General features: G+C 39.2%; 1 protein-coding gene across 1 annotated transcript in view; it reads left to right on the plus strand.

Annotated features, from left to right (window-relative positions):
• LOC149223091 (uncharacterized) overlaps positions 1–21,394 on the plus strand; it is a 123,795-nt gene that overhangs the window by 62,308 nt on the left and 40,093 nt on the right. The window contains exon 2 of the mRNA XM_089385756.1: positions 15,986–16,146. Within this exon, the coding sequence (XP_089241882.1) occupies positions 15,986–16,146 (161 nt within the window). The remainder of the gene's footprint in view (positions 1–15,985; positions 16,147–21,394) is intronic.

Genomic DNA, 21,394 nt, shown 5'->3' on the forward strand with positions numbered 1-21,394 from the left:
GGGAAGAAAATTTGTCAACACTGCATCACTTCTTGTTTGGCATGATCTATATATAATCTCATTGTTGGGTTTCCTTGGGTCTTCAACATGATATCTTTTCTCTAACTCTCGATCAAGTTTGACAAAGGTATTATTAGGCATGGGGATGGTGGCATATGATAAGTCCATTTGAAGGTTGCCACCTAGATCTGATGCCCATTTTCTTGATAGGAGCATTCCCCATGAATCAGGAACATCTATTACAACAATATCCATAGTCATTATTCTATCTTTGTATGCAGCTAGGAAAACTTGTAAATCTTTAATTATCCCACACACTTCAATTCTTTTAGAATCCATTGAACATATGTTGTGATAGGGCCTAGATACCCTTAAATTCAGTTGCTCCATGACTTTCTTGGTCATGACATTTGATGAAGCCCCTAAATCAAGCATGCAGTTGTGTAAAAGACGATCATTCACTATCAAAGAAACATAAAATGGTAGATGATCTTCATTCCCCACATAATAGTTCATACTTTTCAATACAATTTCCTCATCTTCTGGTTCGTCACTAGGCTTTTCTTCCCTTTGAGTAACTTCAATGGCACTTAGTAGCTTGGCCCTTTGAGATGGTATCTTTAAAAGTTCTATCACTGGAATAGAAACCTTTGCATTATTCAACCAATTGCCTAAGTCAAAATTCAATTCTGAAGTAGGAGGAGAAAATTTTCTGTGATTATTCCAGTCTTGGATATCCCTTCTCTGATAAGTCATCCCTTTGTGTTTTGCCATAGCAAGAATCTGTCCAGATGTAGGTTTTTCCCCAAAAATCTTAGTGACTTCATCAAAATTTGCAATCATATTGTAAACCCCAAGATTATTAGGCCTATGGTCAATCTCTTGATTTCTCTCAATGGTGTATATTTGATCCTCCATGTGGAACATATTGATTTGACCAGTTGTCACTACATGTTCATTTCCTAACATGCCACTTTCCATGATTCTCTTCACATATGGGCATGTGGCTTCTTCATGGAACTGATTACATGGCCTACAAAAAGGGGGAATTTGATCTACCATGTTGGTGGATTCCAATGGATTTGGAGGCCTATGCTCTTGTTGAGGGCCATTATTCTTTTGCCATCTATCATTTGGCCTAGGTTGGAATCTTTGCACTTGTGATCTCTCCATGGCCACCAACCTCTTTTGCATGGCTTGCATTTCTTTAATGTGATTTGCTTCCATGTCGTTGATGAGTTGAGTTAATTCTTTAATAGGATCATGCACAGTCTCTTCCTTGGCCTTTCCTTTGGAATCATTTGATTTTGATGGCCCTTTATTGAAACCAGGAATTTCAGATTTTCCTAATTGCTTTCTAGCCCTTTCTATCTTCAAGGCTTCAGATTGAGCTACACTCAGATTCGTAGGCTCCTTCCTCCTCAACTCATAGGCAATGTCAACCCCAAAAGCATCTAGATATGAGCATAAAAGAAATTCATCAGGAGGTTTAACAGTAGCAGACATGCTTTTTACTAATTCATTGAATCTCTTGTTAAACTCCTCCATGGTTTCATTCTCATTTTTCTTCATGTTGCTAATGGCATTGATCAAATGCCTATTTTCCTTCTTCTCTCCAAACTTATCTAAAAATGCAGTTAGAATGGCTTGTAAAGAGTTATATGAGTTAGCAGGTTGCTCAGTGAGCCAATCAAGAGCATCCTCTTCTAAAGATAAAACAAAAAGTCTCATCTTCACATCCTCATAGTTAGCAGTGTTACACCATTTAAAGATACAAACATTAAAGTTTTTCACATGTGATGTAGCACTAATGGCATTGTTACCTTGAAAGGAAGGCAACTTTTCAATAGCCTTGTCAGGGGTATTGTGAAGATAGCCATTTATGTTAGTGAAGTCACAACGAGCAAAAAGATCATTCATGATGCTAGGCTCTATTTGTTCTTGAAAAAGCAAATGAATATCAGAAATAGCCTCTTGCCCAAGACTGACAAGAGCTCTACTATGAGAAAGTCTATTCAACCTCTCTCTAAAAACTCTTTCAGGATCAGGAGAGGGCTAACTAGACCACTTGAATTTCTCCTAGTAGACACTTGCAAATTTTCGATTGAGTGGAGTCGCCACTTGAGCAAGAATCTAAATCTAAAGTTCAAAATTGCTAAAACCAGAAGGTTAGTCGATTTCCCAGGTACAAGAAAGCTTGTCCCCGACAACGGCGCCAAAGATGTTGACCTTGCCACCTACACGTACCTACAAGTCAGTGAGAAAAGCCTTCAACCCCACAAGGTGTTGTTGGTGGCAGGGAACTCAGAGAAGGGGCTGTCACACTAAATCCCTTCTCCTTCCGTTTAAGCTATCTCCTAGATTAGCTAAGGGGGGCGGTCCCTAATGAAAAGTTAAGTTAAAAAGATATGTGAGTTTCTAGGAGAATTGTTAGAGTTAAATAGATTATTTCTTTAAGATTTATAAGCAAAAACTGATATGAGCAATAACCATTATAAGATAAGCATGAAATACATAAACAACCAGTGTCTTCCAAGTATTTGTTCTTTAAGAAATGAAATTATATTTTGCTTAAAACAAAAGTAGAATGCTTAAAAAGTTGAAAGCAAAACAATTCTGAAATGGAGACAAAGATGACATGAAATAGTCAAAATGATAATCTACAATTAGTGTACAAGAACTAGATCAAGACATGCAAGTAGAACTCCATACTTGTCTAGTTAAAACAATGCTCTAGCTAGCAAATAAAATCCTTGAAAGCACAAGATATTGATAAAGAAAAATATTTAATTTAAATTTATGTGATCTTAATAAACTAGAGGAAAGGAAACTCCCTCTTTCAAAATCGTGAGGCAAACCGATTGGGTCTTTCTGTTCTTGATCTTGGGAGTTAGTTCGTTTATTGAAGAGCTACCCCACGCCCAAGTAAATCCTTCAGCCAAATCTAAAGATCTCTTCACACTTGGAAAAAGATGTCAGAAATCATAAGGGATTAGATTATACAATGGAGGAGAAGGCTAAAGATTTCACCAAAAATCTTCTAGTGCTCCTCTTCCTAGAGTATTTCTCTAACCCAAAAACCATACAAGATAGCTTGCATATGTTAATCCAAACAAGTGGCAAAATGATAACTAGCATAATCCAACATACACGTAGAATGCAAAGCACAAAAATTGAAATAACATCACCTCAAGAAATGGAAGGAGAACACCAACACAATAGTACCCCAAAGTCTCTTTTATTATATGAAAGATGAATACAAAAGCCAGCAATCTCCGCAAGCCCAACAGCTTGTTCTATGATACCAAGATGTGAGCCAAAGCTCATTTAAATAGGCAAATGGGAGCCAATCCCAATGTGAGTGCAAGTGATAAGTGGAAGGGTGAAGATCCCAATGCTTGCAAGTCAAATTCCAAGTGGCTGAGTTACTGGCTGTAGGCTGCCAACGATGTAGATTTCAATCAAAAATCTCCTTGAGATGCCAGCGTATCCCCTTAACTGATATACGCATTACTTTGATTAGACAATTGTGAAACTTAGTGGGAGTAAGTAGGAAAAATATTCCACTCAACTAGTTGTTAACCCAAACATATGAAACGGTGATAAACACATGTTAAATCTGGCTGCCTATAGGCTGGAGTAGACTGCTGCGTATCATCCTTTTTGGCTGGCAGTAACATATCCCTGCGCTGATCCCATTGGCTGATATGTATGTGAGTGGGAGACAAGTGAGAGTAAGTGGGGGACAAGAGCTGTCCCATGTGGCAGTTCTGTCCCCACTCAAACTTTTCCAAATCCGTGAGCTTAAAATATGCCCAAACTGCTGCGTATAAACTTCACTGCTCCATGAGTTTTAGTGGGGGACAAGTGGGAGACAAAGTCTGTCCCATGTGGCAGTTCTGTCCCCCTTTAACTATCATATCCATGAACGATTTCTTATAGCTTTACAAATTCTCTTAAACTGAATTTTACACCTGCTGAGTGGATAATTCGGAACTCTTTTGACTGGCTGTTGACTTTGTCTTTCTAATGTGGCTGCCATGTCACTATTTTACCCCCCACAAACTTTAATTTGCACCAACATATTGAAATAAATAAAATTATTTGAACTTTAGCCATATGTAATATTTCAATGTTGCCTCTTTAACTTAATGTTGGACCATTTGACTTGCCACTTGGAACTTTGATTGACTTTCCTCCATGTGGTGGGCCCCACATTGCTGCTACATCACCTTCATATTCTTTTAACTTTCCAGGTCAAAATTTGATTTATTTTGACTATGAAATTTTTCCAATTATTCAATTTTTTGAATTTTTTCATCATTTTGCCACTGTCATTTGAAAAATCAGCTTTTGAAGGACTCTAAGTCATTTTTTGACCCCCAAAGTGGGTCCTAGGATAATGCTGGGCCTCTAAGGATGAATTTCGAGTAGTCATACACCCCAGACATTTCCTAAGGCCACTTATTTACACCATTACATAAAAAATAATTAAAAAATCCCGTTTTGCGGGAAATTTTTAATTATTAAAAAATCCTACTTAGACCTAGCCAAATTCCACGAAACTTTTTGTGTGATCTAGTATGGTAATATACATCAACTCTAGACTCTAAGATGTGTTAGGGGCTCAACCTTCAAACCGTCACCTTGGCTTTGGGGTAAAAAGTGAGTGAAAAAACCCAGAAAATTATCCGCCTCTGAAAAAGAAGGGATAATTAACCGGATTAAAAAAACACTCCAAGGTGTACTCGTTCGCTGATTAAGTCCCAACATCCTAGGTTATAGACTCAAAAACTCATCATTACTAGTATCACTTATTACAATTCCCTGTAGGGTGTGGAATCTGGGTACAAGAAAGATGATGAGAAGATAGAAGTAGAGTTAAAAAACTCTGTTGATTGATGATATCTGATGGTACAAGTGTCCTCTAGATCATCCTTGGGCATGGAGTATTCATATAATCATCAGGTGCCACTCCAGTGGTCAACAGGGTGCACCTATATCTTTCCACGTGGTTATGAGTTTATTGATTCTATGTAGGTGGCCTTGGCTTTGGTGGAGTATCCCTCAAATGTTTCTTAGATATGGCAGTTTCACAATTAGTGACATTTCACGCTTCCCAATGCAAAGTGGTTTTGAAAGTCAAAAGTTAATAGGGTCTTAGATTGCAAGGCTTGGTGAGTGGTTGACATGCCATGTTGAATTTTTCCAAGCGAAGGTGGCATGCTCAAGATATGACTTGTCAAAGTTGGTCAAATAGGTGGCACATGTTTTTAGGAGAAAAACAAGTGGAGCGTTAGCTTGTTTTGGGCATGCATCATGTTCAAAGTCGTCTACTCAAGGAGAGGAACAAAACCCATGTCTTGGTTTTTGCACCTCCTCAACGACATTACAGATTCTCAGTTTGACCATGATTTTGGGGTTTGACAGGGATGATGTGGCATAGATTTGGATATGTGGAGCTGAGAGGGCATATGGCAGGGCATGGCATGGCATGGCAAATAGTACCAAAGAGAGTGGATAGTTTGGCCAACTAAGCAAGAATGTTGGAGGACAAGAAAGGTGGTGAAGGGTAGGTCAAACTTTTTAAGTTGGGCGTTGGAGGCTTCTAGTAGAACATTGGAGCTGAAATTGTTATTATTCTTCATTTTGTTGACTTTTGGGCACTTTCCCATTGAAATGTTGAGCTCTCTTGGTAGTAATGAGCAATTCGACCCACCTTAGTGGGCAAACTCGTGTAATAAAATTAATTTTCTATTGGGTTGACTTAGTCTCCAAAATATTGCGGATGAGAAGTCAATATTTTATTATTTTAATGGAAGGAGGAAACTAGCCCTTAGAAAAAGAAATTATAAAATGCTAGCTCCTCCTCTCATTAGAGGTTCTTGACTGTGAGATCATTTGATGCCATACAATAAAGAAACCAATTTTGCAAGAATGCTTTTTCTGTTGAGTTGATTTTTCTATATTTTTTTCCTTAACTTTTTCCTATATCATTGTGCTTTATAGAACTAATCTGTAGGTATATTTCTATCATCACAAGATTACTATAGCGATCCATTAAGGGACAAACAATCATGTGGAAGTAGAGATCGAGGCCCAAATCTTCACCTCAGCCTTTGTTAGTCCCAAATATACACCTTCCAAATCTTGGACAAGCCCTCTAGGGAGAATCTCCAACTGGATTGTGGGTTATTGGTATTGTTGTTGACATTGTAATTGGGGCATCTTGAGTGAGTGGATCCTCCTACTGAGGTTCATTTTCTTGTAGGTAGTTCAAGACTAAGAGAGTGGGATAGTTTCACCCCCAACTCCTCACTCATCACTAGACTCAAAGGGGAAAGAAAGAAAGGGTTGTGATCACAACTCTGCAAATTGGTAAGATAAAGGGCCAAGGTAAGCCATACATCTCAACCATTCTATTTAAAAATTCCTTAAAATCTTTTTTCCCTATTTTTTAATTTTCTACTAGCTTGCTGCAAATTTTGTATCTTTTATAGATAGTAACCCTTGGAGTAAAAAAGCATAATTTCAGATTTAAACCAAGGAATTGATATATTTGTTTTCCGTGAGCATATTTTCTATCTGATACAGAGGTATATCAATTTTATTTGTGGAGATCTGCAAAAAACATAGTTGTAGCAGACCTTTTACTGTAATTTTTTCACTCTATAGGGTGCATTTTTACTAAGTATCTTGTTTTCACCTTTTATTAGTTGCAAATCTGTTTTCTAAGTTTTTATGTTTTTTTTTTGTAGCTAAAAAAGTAAGTTCTAGCCTCTAAAAGTTTATTTGTTCACTGGAATAAATTTCTAGATTGTGTACCCAAAGGGTTTTGACTCCATAACCTCATAAATTGAATTTCCAGCCTATTGGAAATTCATTTTATTGCAGGTTTGAAGGCTTGGAAGTGGTCTAAATAGGCCAAAATTCTACTTTCTAAGTCCCCCACCCCTAGATCTAAGATCTAGAAGTGTCCAGACGCTTTTGGGTGTTTCAAGGGTTTTTTTGTCATTTTTTCAAGGAAATATCAGGGTAGATCCACCTGAAGGGATCACATGCTGCTGGCTTATTAGCAGAGCCTAACCCCGAGGGTGTCCGGGGGAATTGACCCCTTGACCTCCCGTTATCGAGGTGCTTTTAGCAACGAGAACTCGACCAATTGAGCTAACCCTTGGGGCTATGAGTTTTCAAGGGGTTGGCTTGCTGATTTCTGCAATTTTTTGCAGAAATTATAGATCTGTAAAAACAGGGAAGTAAACCATTTTACATAGCAACCTCCCTAGCCAAGCATTTGTTCATAAAAATTATTACATGTTTGGTTAGGATATCTTATGTACATAAAATTTGACTTTTTACTTGCTATATTCCATTAGTATTTGGTGTATTTATTGCCGTTTTACTGTCTTTTAGGTATATTTTTATAATAAAACAACAGGGCAACATTGAAAACTCCTCCACTTTAGCCATTGGACCCCGTTATAATGTGCTAGAGCCATTCACAGGAAGCTTTCCATAGCCCTTCTTGGTAGGATTTGTGCTTAAAGAGTGGGGACTTAGGATGAGGTGACAGTGGGCCTTCTATCTTGTATGCCGACCGAGCAGGATTGTATGGATCTTCATCAATCCCTGTTAATTGGAGTGGTAACAGACCCAAAGGTGCATAAAGAAATAGTAAAAATGTAAAGGAGAGAACTTTATCAAAAGAAAATGACAAGACTTTTTTACTTTATGGAATAGTTCCAACTTTTGCTTAAAGGTAATTTTGAAGTTTCATTTATTGTCTTCAAATTCCAATTTGTAAGAAACACATGAATACTTGATAGAGCTGGAAAATCTTCTTTTGGTTGAACTTCTTGGTGGCAAGAAAAAGTGCACAATTTGACTTTGACACATTATGCTTTATAAAATAAACACACTGGTAGTGATAGTGAATCACACAAACATAAAAAAGTTCCCTGTAGAAAAGTGACATCAATGACATTTAAAAATAGAGTTTAAGGATTACGAGGACAAAACCAGTCCAGTTGATTTCTTATGTGTTAGCTTTTGGGGTTACTTTGAAAGTGTTTACACCATGTTTAGGGGTGCTTTATGATATTTCTCTTACATGGCGTATGATCAACCCTTGGATGTCTGTAATGGATTTGCACACTGTAGATGGCTTACTTAATGGTACTCTTATGGCAATCTTCATTAGGGTGTTGGAGATCTTCAAATACCTTGGTGACATTTTATAATTGTCCACATGGAGGAGATCACTTGCTTGAAGAATGCCTTGCATTGGAGGAGGAGCTTTAGCACTGAAGATGAAGGCATTGAGCCCTAGATAACATGGGGTAGCTTGGATGCTTGCGTGGAGGGTTGGAGTTGACTTGGAGACCCTTGGGTAGTGATAATGTTCGTGTATGGGGAGTGGATCTAGTGGAGTACCAGGCTTAGGGGGTTCATTGGAGGCTTGTATGAGGAGCGTTGGACACATTTAATGGAGCACCCTTGCATTTGGAGCTTTGCTTGTTGATGACATCACCTTGGAAGTTGACATGTGTACCCTTGGAGTGTAGTGCTCCACATGTGTCTTTGTAGGTTGTTTGTAAGGCATAGGCCCAGATATGTATTGTTCGCCTACCTTATCTCTCATATACATAGAGGAAGGAAGGAGTCCTTTCACTCATCATAATTCTTATCACCCTTGTGTTAGAAAATGTGACTAAGAGTGCACTAGTAATTCTCTCTCCCCTAATTCTTCATTAGTATTTTATGTCTATTTTCCAATGTTCCACCAAGACTTCAGGACAGGGAGACGCGGGTGTAGGGAGACGCACAAGGGGGACGTGTGGGAGTACCCTCAAATTTTAGGGAAATTTAGGGGGGACAGGGGGACATCAGGGTATATAATTATTTTTTAAATATATATATATATATATATATATATTTCAAATTCATATTCAATAACGAAAGCATAAATACAATGATACACACATAATTGAATTAAGTAATGAAATTCATTGATCCATACTCATCATCCTTACTAATACATATATGATTCATCCATAGACCACGAGATTCAATAATGAAAAACGCTGATACATATTCATCATTCATTATTCACCATTCTAGAATCTACATTGATTTATAAATTAAATTCATGATTCATCATTCTAGATTCTAAATTGATTTAAAATTAAAATTCATCATTCATCATTCTAGAATCTAATTAGTACTAAGCAAAATAGACTATAATATATACTGAAATCTAAAGACTGGAATAGTAAATTGATATAACTAAACTCAAATATAGTGGAGCGATGAGTCTAAAAGTCACTCTAAAGTACACAAAGGGCTTGGTTCTCTTGATTAAATACTAATTCCATACCCTTGTACATGACAAAATGCAATGGAAACATTGCAATCCATCGAATCCTGAATTCTTGAAAAATTGTTAAGTCTGCTGGACTTTGAGTGAGATCTAAATTCTACTTTCTCCTTATGAAATCCAATGAGGCCAGAACCACTCTCAAACATCCTGAGTCATTCCATGGTAATGTTAAAAATTTAAGTAAAAAGATGAAAATGAAAGATAAAGAAGAATGTCACTTTTACTTTAAGAATTTAACATTACCATGAATTGCATAGCATTAGTAGGGCAATATGATCAAATACTAGGTTTCCCCTGTCATAAATCATTGTTTACAAGCAAATTTCAGGGGGGGCGCATAGCCCATTTTGACGGGGGATGCCCAGGCATCTCCCTTTTGGGGAGTCGCATTCCCCACATTGGGGAAATGTCCCCCCTGCGTCTCCCCATGTCTCCCCAAAAGGGGGACGTGGGAAACGTTTCCCCAGACGTCCCCCTGTCTCGGGTGCGTGGGGTGTGAGGGGTGCGCGCACCCAATCCTGGGGGACGCATCCCCGTGGAACATTGCTATTTTCTGAAGTTGCTGAGGTTTATTGGACCATCTTGAATACAAGGGTTAGGGTTTTATCCCTTTGAGACTTGGAGATTAGGGTTTTGAGATGAAATTTTAGGTTTACTTGTTGAAGAAAAGAAGAAGAGGAGATGTATGTTCTTGGAGAAGATGCTTGTGTGATGCTAACTTATTGGAGCTTCTTGTTGTGAGCTAAGGTTCTAATTGTTTTCCCTATCTAGGGTTCTGGAGAGCTAGAGGATTGTATTAACCTTGGGACAAGGATATTGTAATAATAACACTGCTTTTGAACCTATGACCTCTTAAGAGGAAACACATGTTCTTAACCATTAGGTCCACACAAGCTGTACGCATATGAACTCATCTTGATGCATATATATATGAAGTTTGCAGCTGTCCAATACTTGTGTAATTGTAGATTTGATTTCAGCCATTTATTTCTGAATGGTTTTGTAATTTCCAACACTTACATGTCTTTCTGATTTGACATAAGTTAAGGCTGCAATTGTTAAGTGATTTAACATTTATATTGAAGAAAATAGGGTAGATTTGCTGCCATATTTCCAGTTGTCATAAGTGATTTTCAGATTTGTTTTATGCATGATAAGATTGCCCTAGAGGGCTGAAACTTAGTGGCACATTTCATTATTTTTTCTCTTGAATTCCCTACTGGTTTGGGGTTGTTAAGGGGTGAAATATTGTTTGCTGTTGCTTCTGTATTATTTATATTTCATGATAGCCACAAGGCTAAAAATTCACAGGGTTGAGATCCAGGAAATCTCTAGTTAAGAGGTGAACAGAATTTCTACACTATGGCAGTATGGAAATTGCAAGTAAGTACACATGCAATTTCAGATCAGTTTTAATTCACTGATTGTGCACATAAAGGATGTCAATCCTCAATACAATCAAGACTTTGACCCAGAAATGCAGTGAGCCAATAAATCTAAGGGGTGGATGCCAACCTGTCTGGTTGTTGGGTGACAGGGAGCAGCAACTGGCAGCAACCAGACTTAGGGAAATTCAAGTTAGCAAGAGAATACCCAAAGATATGATTGCATAAAGTCAACAAACCAGTGTGGACTCTTTTCTCCCCTCTGTTTTGGTGTTTATCGATTTAGATGTAACGCACTGTTGCATTTTAGATAATATTTCCAAGAGGAAGTATACTGGGCCCAATTGCCCAATAAATTAATAGGGATGAGACAGAATTTTTGGTGGTTTTAGTACATTTTGCTATGAAATGTATATCTTAGATGTCCCCAAGGTTTGCTCTAAGTATAGAAGTTCATTGGGTAGTTGCCTTTTTGTTTTCAGATTGCATAAGCAGTTTGATCAATAATTAAAACAGGGCATAGAAATTATTTTCTTGGTAAACAGCTTGATCATGGGAAAATACAAGCTTTGAAAATAAATTTCTTTCAGGTAACTTGCATGCATATTTTCAAAGCAGTCAGTTTTTGTCTTACATGTGTTCGGCTCTACTCAATGTTCTCCATTTCTTAGAGCTTTTCTTTATTTTGCATGTGAAAATTTCACTACTAAAATCCTATTGCAACAACTGGTATTATTTCTTCTAACTATTAATTAAATTAGCAGTTTATTGCTACAAAAACAATGAAATAAACACACTGCAATCGTCACAAAAATACTACGGAAAATAATAGTGCTGGAAATTGAGAAATATTCTAGCGCACATAAAAATTGACACAATTATTTTTGGACAAATGCCCCTGGAAAAACCCAACTTGGGAAAACTGTTGCAACAACTGAGGGTTTTTATTATCATGCAACAGTGAAATAATCTGAGTACAATCTGGATGTCAAAAACTGACAATTCTACAAAGAAATTATTGGCAAAAATTATCTGAGGGAAATTACCCTCACTCTGACCAATCCCGGCACTTGATTGCCCCTAAAAAGCAAGCCGTCCACTTTGCTCTGCGCAGGCCTTGCGTCACCTCTGCGTAGTCCGTCAAACGCTTCAACCTGGAACTTCTGCAAATCAAGCTGTCCCGCCTGCTGCTGATTAGGAAAACGCTTCTTTGACCCTCTGGAAACTCTTCCTGGCCTCTGGAACTGAAGATGTCTTCTCCTCAGCAAAAAGCGAACTGACCTTTAAGGGTTTGTGCTGTCTCTGTGCAACCTCTTGGAGAAAATCTCGGCCGCTCTGCAAACTACTCATCGAATCTGGAAATCTTCCTCCGGCTTCACTGTCCCTGCCCCTCTCTGTCTCTGCATCCTTCTCTGGTTCAAACTCTTTTGGCAACTGCTATTGCTCTCTGAAAAATCGAGCTCTCCAAGGAAGTCGATCCCTTGAGTGTGTTCTCCATCTACCCATCGATTTCTTCTTCTTCTGTTGGATCTCCAACAACCAAGATTAAAACTTAATCGAGGGCTAAGATCATATCGAAGTCGATCCGTGTGAATTTCTAGATGATTCTCACCTTATTTCAATTAATATTAATTAATTAACCATTTTCCCTAACTTTATACATAGGAAATATTTAAAAATAGACTAATAATCTAATTGAGACACTTCTAGGTGGAATTTCTAGAAACGATTTTTTGGTTTATGGAGAACTCCTTTGTTTTAGCCTCTCCACAAAGTTTCGAGACTATAACACCTCGATGCTACAAAAACTAACACTCCCTCTTAGCGAGGAAAGTGTTCTAGTGCTGCACCATTGCTACAACACCCTATCTCTGTATCACCTTTTGTCACGCTGTTGAAGTTTGGCCACTGCCCACCAACCACTGCGCAACTCTGATGCTGCATCTGTGCTGTTCCTGACACTTCTAAACTGCTTCCAACCCTGCATCTGCACTGCAACTCCCTCTCATCTGTCGCTACTGCTACTGCAACAACTGCAACTGAGAAGCATCCTAAATACTAAATCAACTGTCTGTTGCATCTGTCTCTTGAGTTTTGACTGCTACTAGCTACTGCATTGTCTACTGAAGAATCTGCGTTGCTGCTAACTTTGGATTGTGCCACTCTACATTGCTGCCAACACTGCATTGCGCTCCCCAACACCTAATTGCTACTAGTCTGCAACTGTCACTCTGGAATTTGACTGCATCATTGACACTGATCCATCGTGCCACTGAATACTGTGGGTCCCCATAGCCAGGTAATGATCCATGAGGACACCTCAATGGACCCTGCCCATCTCCGCAACTCTGGGACTATAGCTCCATATCACCCCCCCCTCTCTCTTGGGGGTATCGCTGCAAACATAGCAAAATCTGATCTACTCATACTGTTGCTGCTTCTGCATTGCTACGGAAACTACTGCAATAATGAGTCTGATCTCCTCAGATCTTGAAGTACTAGCTTCCATAGGGTTGCTCCCTCTGAAACTAGACTCCCTCTGAGTCTCGATATCCCTATGGGAAATCTCTCTGCTCCCTCCTGGCAAATCACACTGCCCTCCTACACTAGAAATTGGATTGCGTAGCTCTGCGCTAGGAATCTTTTGGTTGAAATTGCTCTTGCATATTGCAATTGGGCATTTCGCACTTCTTGTGTCACTACAGCTAGTTCTGCGATTGTCTCTCAAGTACTGATTGCAACTAGCTATGCAATTGTCATCTAAATAACTGACTGCACCTGTTGACACTGAATCTATTACTATGATACAATTGGCTCCTGTAGCAAAGGTGATGGTCCCGCTGTAACAAATTGGAACTAACTTGACTGATCTCCTTGTTGCAACTGCGCTAGACCCTGCCGATCTGGCACACTAGAGTTTCATACTCCTCCTCCTCCTGGATCTGGTGACCCACTATCTCCTTTTGAGCTTGGCCCCTTTCTAAGACACTTCTTCGCTTTGCAACTCGCATTGGATAACTCATACTTCCTCCGACAACTGTCTCTGGCAACTGGAAGTTGATTTGCTGCCTAGATTTGCATTCTGGCTAACTCGCATGACCTCTTCTGGCAATCTCGTACGACCATCTCTGCAAAGCTGCAAAATTTGCGAAACTCAAAAAGTGGGAAAATAAACAGCAATCTCCTCCTTCCTGCTTGGATGCTAGCATTGCCACTCACACTCCCTCTTGGAATGTGTAGATCTGCCTATTGCTACTGCCACTTGCAACTGGAAATTTGGATTTCTAGACTAGAAACTCTCTAAGAAAAATTCCCTGTGTGTGTGCCTTTCTCTTCCACCCAACACTGATTTCGCTGTTGGAAAACCCTTCTGTGCCCAAGAAAGGAATCTGCTCAGCAAAAACACTGGTTTGCTTCACCGAAACTGCTTTCCGGCTTCGCTATTGCCTGTTGGAATTACTCCCGAGCTTGGCGAATTTTTCTTGCTACCTGCACTGGAATAATCGAACTCTGTGCCCAATAGTTCGATCTACTAAGCTAGCCTCTGCATAGATCTGGAAATCGTGTTGCCAAAATTCCTTTGAATCTGGACGATTTTTGCCTTTCACTTCTGAGCATCCCGCCTGATCAATACTGCTCTGATACCATGTGAAAATTTCACTACTGAAATCCTATTGCAACAACTGGTATTATTTCTTCTAACTATTAATTAAATTAGCAGTTTATTGCTATGACAACAACGAAATAAACACACTGCAATCTTCACAAAAATACTGCGGAAAATAATAGCGCTGGAAACTGAGAAATATTCTAGCCACACACACAAAAATTGACACAATTATTTTTGGACAAATGTCCCCGGAAAAAACCCAACTTGGGAAAACCAGTGCAACAATTGAGGGTTTTTATTATTATGCAACAGTGAAATAATCTGAGTACAATTTGGATGCTGAAAATTGACAATCCTGCAGAGAAAATACTGGCAAAAATTATCTGAGGGAAATTACCCTCACTCTGAGCAATCCCGACACTTGACTGCCCTTGAAAAGCAAGCCGTCCACTCTGCTTTGCATAGGCCTTGCGTCACCTCTGCGTAGTCCCTCAAACGCTTCAGCCTGGAACATTTGCAAATCAAGCCGTCTTGCTTGCTATTGACTAGGAAAGCACTTCTCCGGCCCTCTAGAAACTCTTCTCGGCCTCTGGAACTGAAGACGTCTTCTCCTCAGCAAAATTCCAATTGCCCTTTGAGGGTTTGCGTTGCCTCTGTGCAACCTCCTGGTGAAAATCTTGGCCTCTCTACAAAGTACTCATCGAATCTGGAAAATCTTCCTCCGGCTTCACTGCCCCTGCCCCTCTCTGCCTTTGCTTCCTTCTTTGGCTCGAACTCTTCTGGCAACTGCTGCTGCTCTCTGGAAAATCAAACTCTCCAAGGAAATCCATCTCTTGAGTGTGTTCTTCATCTACCCATCGACTTATAATCTTCTGTTAGACCTCCAATGACCAAGATTAAAACTTAATCAAGGGCTAAGATCATATCAGAGTTGATCCGCATGAGTTTCTAGATGATTCACACCTTATCTCAATTAATATTGATTAATTAGCCATTTTCCCCTAAGTTTAAACTTAGGAAATATTTAAAAATAGGCTAATAATCTAATTGAGACACTTCTCGTTGGAATTTCCATAAACAATTTTTGGGTTATGGAGAACTCCTGTGTTTTAGCCTCACCACAAAGTTTCGAGACTAGAACACCTCCGATGCTACAAAAACTAACATTCCAGTGATTTTTAGTTATTTTTTATCTGTGCCAACAGATACTTGATTGATAGACACTTATCAAATAAGCATCCATTTTATTTGTTTACTATATTATTTTAAATTTGATATAGAAAGTTGCTTAAACTTAATTATTTGCTTATATATGAGACTCTTTGCTATTATCCTCAAAGTGCTAGGGAGCCACTATGAAGTTACTAAGGAAATGCTCTTTGAAGTTTTAAGTAGTTTAATAATATTCAAATTGGAACACCGTGGTACTATCATCCATAGTAAATTGATTTAACAAGGTCATCCTGGTAAATAATTACTGCTATACAAGTCAAAGTGAAAGAAAACTATGTGCTTCTTTTCACCTTAGAGGCATTAACAGTTAAGCAGCAAATTAGAGGTTAGAGCATGATTTGTGGAGAATTTTTGAAGTTTTCTTCTTCCTATTTGCAGGTGAACATGTGTCGCATCAGGTACCTCCCGCTAGAGTTGAAACTGAGAGCAATGTAACAAAAATGCAACCTTCTCCATCAAAGAACCTTACTGTAGGAGGAAAAGCTTCAGAACAACCGAAGAGAACACCAATTTCTGAAAAAGAAATAGAAACGATAATGGTAACTTATAATTTTCTGCTCACTTTGCACTTTGAAATTAATGCTTTTTTTCGTTACATGCATGTCTTCAATTAACTTGCTTATAGGAACTAATATTTTTTTTGAAGTAATGATATTGCAACATCTGGCATGCCTATTCTTGATCAATAAAGTAACATATGTTTCTTTCCAAAATGAGTAAATCCAGTTTGAGCTGATGTCAAGGATTGCACATTGTAGTTAAACAATGGCTATGTTCCCTAGTTGGGGGATATTTACTCTTCACAATCCAGGCAAATTCATTTTAGTGCATGCTTGAAATAGCAATAAAATCGTTCTAGTCCAGTTCTCTCTTTCTTGTTTTTTGAAAAATGTCTCTTTAATTATATTGAATTCAAGAGATTTACCTTAAATATTATCCAGAGAGCTATGTTCTGTCCATGCTTCTTTTCTTATCCAACGTAACAAAGAAGGGCCAACAATTTTTCCTTCACTCCAACCTCTAGTGAGTAAATCTGTTGTCAAATATTCAGCTTATGTTGCTTCTTGAACTGCATTGTATATTTTTGGCTCTGTTTCATTAGTTGCTGGTTTCTGAATGTGTTCTAGAGTAATTCTCACTGGGAATCTTCTAGCCCTATCATGATATTCAGTCTGACCACATAACATAAACATGGAATCTAACAGCTAGTTTATTGGGATCTGTTGCAAATGGACAGTTTCTCATGTCACTATCCAAGTCAAGTTTGGTGGCCATTCCTTGCGCCTTGAGAGTAGATTTAAGCTTGTCCCTTACAAGCAACTCTTTGTTCTCACCCATGACCCATGTTCTATTCTGACCGCATATAGAGAGTACCGATTCTCTTTTGTTGCAAAAGTGAGATATTTTCACTTTGAGAAGATGTAAGCTCCTTTCAACATTATGCACTTCCCTTAGACCTTTTGCCATATTCTCCACAATATAAAGCCTATCCCCTCTTGGAGATTGGTTGCCAATATCCATGCTTGTTTCTTCTCCAATCAATCTCGTTCCATTTATTTACCCCCAAGGATATTAAAAGAGCTGTTTGAAATTTGAGAACTAGCGAAACCGCTGACAGTAAAGGGATTCAATTTGTGTTTCTCAAGGATGGTGTTTACTCTTACATTTCCTATTGCTGATCTCTTCAATGATGTAGTCTGCTGAGGCTTTCCTCCTTCATGGTTGAAACATGTTATTTTAGCTCCTTAAATTTGGCTGTAGTTATGAAAACAAATGGTTATAAAACTATTATGATTGGGTATATTTTTTCCAAGCTCTATATTATGGTTTTGAACATGTTTTCTAAGCATTTGGAGAGAAGTACATTTAGAGCCAAAGGTCAAGTAGGCTTTAGAAGATACTACCAGACTATTGATTGCATCCTTACACTTCGAGCTATAATTTTCCAAGGTCTTTTTTTTTTGGTGGACTTTGGAAGGCCCTCAATTCTTTGTCGAGACACTTTATTTCAGAGGTTGCAAGATATTACCATCTCGGAGTCTCTTATTGTTAATTTTAGGTATGTTCTATGCTTAGAGCAATTTATTTCAACATTCACAGTTAGCTCAATGTCTTTTCCAGATTAGCAATCACATCAGCATAACAGTAAATTGCAGATAGAACATAAACATAAATCGCAGAAGACAAGCCAAGACAAGAGGACACAAGATGTGGCGCTAGCTAGGGACAAACCCCAATGTGGGGAAACCCTTGATCAATTCTTCTTATATGTTCTTCAATAATTCAGTAGAGAGAAAAAGAGAGATAGTACATATACAACATAAGTCAACACTTTGACTTATCTAAATAAGAGCATAGATCATCTCTAAGAAGATGATACATGAGGTAGCTGAACTCAGTTGAAGACATGCTGCTTCAACTGATTCTCCAAGGTGACTCCATCACCATGCTGCACCCATCATTGTGCTTCTCCTCATCATCATGTTGCACCTCACTTTGCTGCACCATGCTACACCCATTATCACTATGCTGCATCTCATCATGCTTCACTAATCATGACTGTACCCATCATTGTAGTGCTGTACTATGCTGAGCTATGCTATGCATTTCTGCTCCTATGTGCACTATGTTGCACTGTACAACATGTACTTGTTGCAGCTCCCATTGTTGTACCAATGCTGCACCATGTACCATTGCTCCACCATGAACTGTTGCTGTAGCATGTACTTGCTGCACCAAGTATCATTGCTGTCCCAAGTACCATTGCTGCACCATGTACTTGCTGTCCCATGTACCATGCTGTCCCAAGTACCATTGCTGCACCATGTACTTGCTGTCCCATGTACCATGCTGCTATGTCAAGCCACCAATTTGGCTCCCACAGACTGCCCAACAATCTGATCCAAACTGACCCAAAGAACGGATCCAACACACATCACAATTGCTGCTCCAAGTTTGAGTTACTGCTGTAATGTCTGTGACTGGTTAGGGCATATTTGCCTGCTGTAATAACCCTTGATCAACCACCAAAACAACCCTCCTTGACTGCAGCCTACTCTTGAAGAGGTGCTGGCACCCTTGGCTGCTGTCCTGGGCATAGATAGCCCCTAAACAGCTCCACGCTGCCCTCCAAAGAGAGTTAGGACCTGCGACCCACCTACAGCATCATATGCTGCCCTTCCTTGCACCCAAGACACCTCCACGTAGGCTGAACCAACCTCTCCTTGCCTCGGCCCTCTAGGGAGTTGTCTCGGCCTCCCCTCACAGCAATTCGGCCCTCAAACATACCCTAGAAACAACCCTAAAACACCACGCTGTTCTGTCCCTCTTTGTTGGTTAGGGCATCCTTAAAACAACGAGTTAGGGAGCCTCTTTACTGCGGTTAGGGTCACCCTTGGGACAGCATATAGATGAGGGCAGTCTTCCTTGATAGCGTAGAGGATTAGGGCATCTCTTCTTCACAACATGACTGCGTCTTCCTTGCTAGGGCATCATCTAGGACTGCGTTTAGACTTCAAGCTTTAGGCTCCTTCCTTACTGCGTCTAGGGCTTCCTCCTCTTAGACTTCTCTTCCACTAAAACCCAAAACAAGTGGAGAGAAATCAAGAGTGAAGTGTGTCTCCAAATGACTATCAAGTCACCTCCTTTTATACTAAAACGTTGAGCACACGTGGGGGTTATTTGGTTGCTGGCCGACCTTGACGAATTGTCCCATAACACAAATAAATTCATATCTTCATGAATACTTATCGAAATCGGATGATCTTTAGATCAATCCTACACCTCTCGATGAGAGGGATCCAAGAAAAATATCAGTTGACATAAATAAGATGACCCACATGGAGTTTGGCCCTAGTTGCCAATTTTAACATGTTGTTGTTATGAGACTGTGAGATTGTTGTGGGTCAGTTTCGTACAATCCAGGGACTAAATGACTTCATCAAGAGTGTCAATGGGGTTATACTTAGGGACAATGTTGATAATATCGCCGAAATATCGTGATATTATCGCTGGGCAAGTTGGTCCGTGGCTAGAAAAGCGATTTTGGTAGTTTTATTTGCTCATTTTGGTTTCTTAGTCTTGGAGAAGGAAGGGGAAGAGCTTTGTGGTGGTTTTCAAGGAGGGATTGAGGATCAAACAACCATTATCACCACCAACTAAATTTTTTTGTGGATCAAAGATTGAAGATCAGTGAGACAAACTTCATTTCTTCCATTAACAGGTATGTTCTTAAAAACCCCTATGTCAATGATTTTTTTCATAGATTTAAGGTTATGCTTGCTTTCCTCTTTGCCTACCAACATTTTTCTTCTTTGTTTTTTTCCATTTGCTATGATTTTCATGCCCATGAGCCAATGCAAGGGTTTTCTCCATATTTGGGCAACAAGCTTCATTTTTTTTTTACTTTCTTATGCACCCTCTTATTGCCATTTTTCATTCACATTGCAAATAATGTAGTAAAACAAATATTTTTTAAAATAAGGTGGTTATTATTTATTATTTTTTGTGTATGGGTATTTAATGCCATTTTTTTTTTTGGTGCCCTAGGTTTGAATTAGTTCACTACAAATATCCCAAAATCCTTGGACCCATTTTGGGAGTATGGGGAGCCTGATGGTGGGACAAATCGGGCATATCTATCATGCAAATTGTGTGGGACCAAGATGACAGGAGGGGTTACGCGATTGAAATACCATCTAGCTAGACTCCCTAAACGTGATGTTCGGCTTTGTACGGTTTCTAGTGCAAAGCTTATACAAAAAGCTCTTGAAACAATTGATGAAAAAGACAAAAAGAAGGAAGAGGCAGAAAGAAACAAGGCTGAACGTGCAGGTAGATCTTTCGGGATATCTTCTTTTGATTTTGAGGCTGAGGGTAGTGGGAGGGGCTCCACAACGTCACCTGCTAGTGCTAATGTTACTGGGAGTGGGAGGTCATCATTTTTTGTTCCACAAACAAGACATGGAGCACAACCTTCCATAAAATCAGTTGTTAAAAAAAAGGAGAAGCAAGAAGCAGATAGAGTTATGGGGAGGTGTCTTTTATGGAGCGACTTACCTCTCAGCATCACCAAAATCAATCCATTTTGGTAGCCAATGTGTGATGCTATTGCTGTTGTGGGTCCAGGGTACAAAAGTGCTACATATGAGGAGTTGCGGGGGTCAATCCTTCAAGTAGAAAAGCAGGACATCAAATCTAGATTGGCGGAGTTGAAACAGACCTGGAAGTGTCGAGATGCACAACGATGTCTGATGGTTGGACATATATGAAGGGTAGGACCCTTCTAAATTTCTTGGTACATTGTCCTAAAGGTACCATGTTTATTAAATCAGTGGATGCATCAACACATATAAAAGATGCAACAATGATATGTGAATTGTTAGATGGGTTCATCCGGGAGATTGGTGTGCAGAATGTGGTGCACGTCATAACAAATAATGCATCTAATTATGTGTCCTCCACTAGGATGCTTATGTAGAGGCACCACACATTGTTCTAGACTCAATGTGCAACACATTGTATCGATTTGCTGCTTGAGAATATGGGGAAACTCTGCTTCATCAAGGAGGTGTTTGATATGGCTAGGAGAGTCCCCAATTTTATATATAACCATGCTTTTGTTCTTAGCCTCATGAGCAAATACACTAGAAACAAGGAGTTGCGACGTCCTGCAATCGCACATTTTTCCACCAACTTTATTACTCTTCAGTCTTTGCTTCGATGCCATTTTGAGTTGACGCAAATGTTTGTTTATGATGAGTGGCGTGATTGTAGATACAGTAGGAG

Source organism: Pinus tabuliformis, chromosome Q (genome assembly GCF_031772625.1).
Source record: "Pinus tabuliformis cultivar Carrire ecotype Pingquan chromosome Q, CPIR1, whole genome shotgun sequence".
NCBI classification, from domain to species: domain Eukaryota; kingdom Viridiplantae; phylum Streptophyta; class Pinopsida; order Pinales; family Pinaceae; genus Pinus; species Pinus tabuliformis.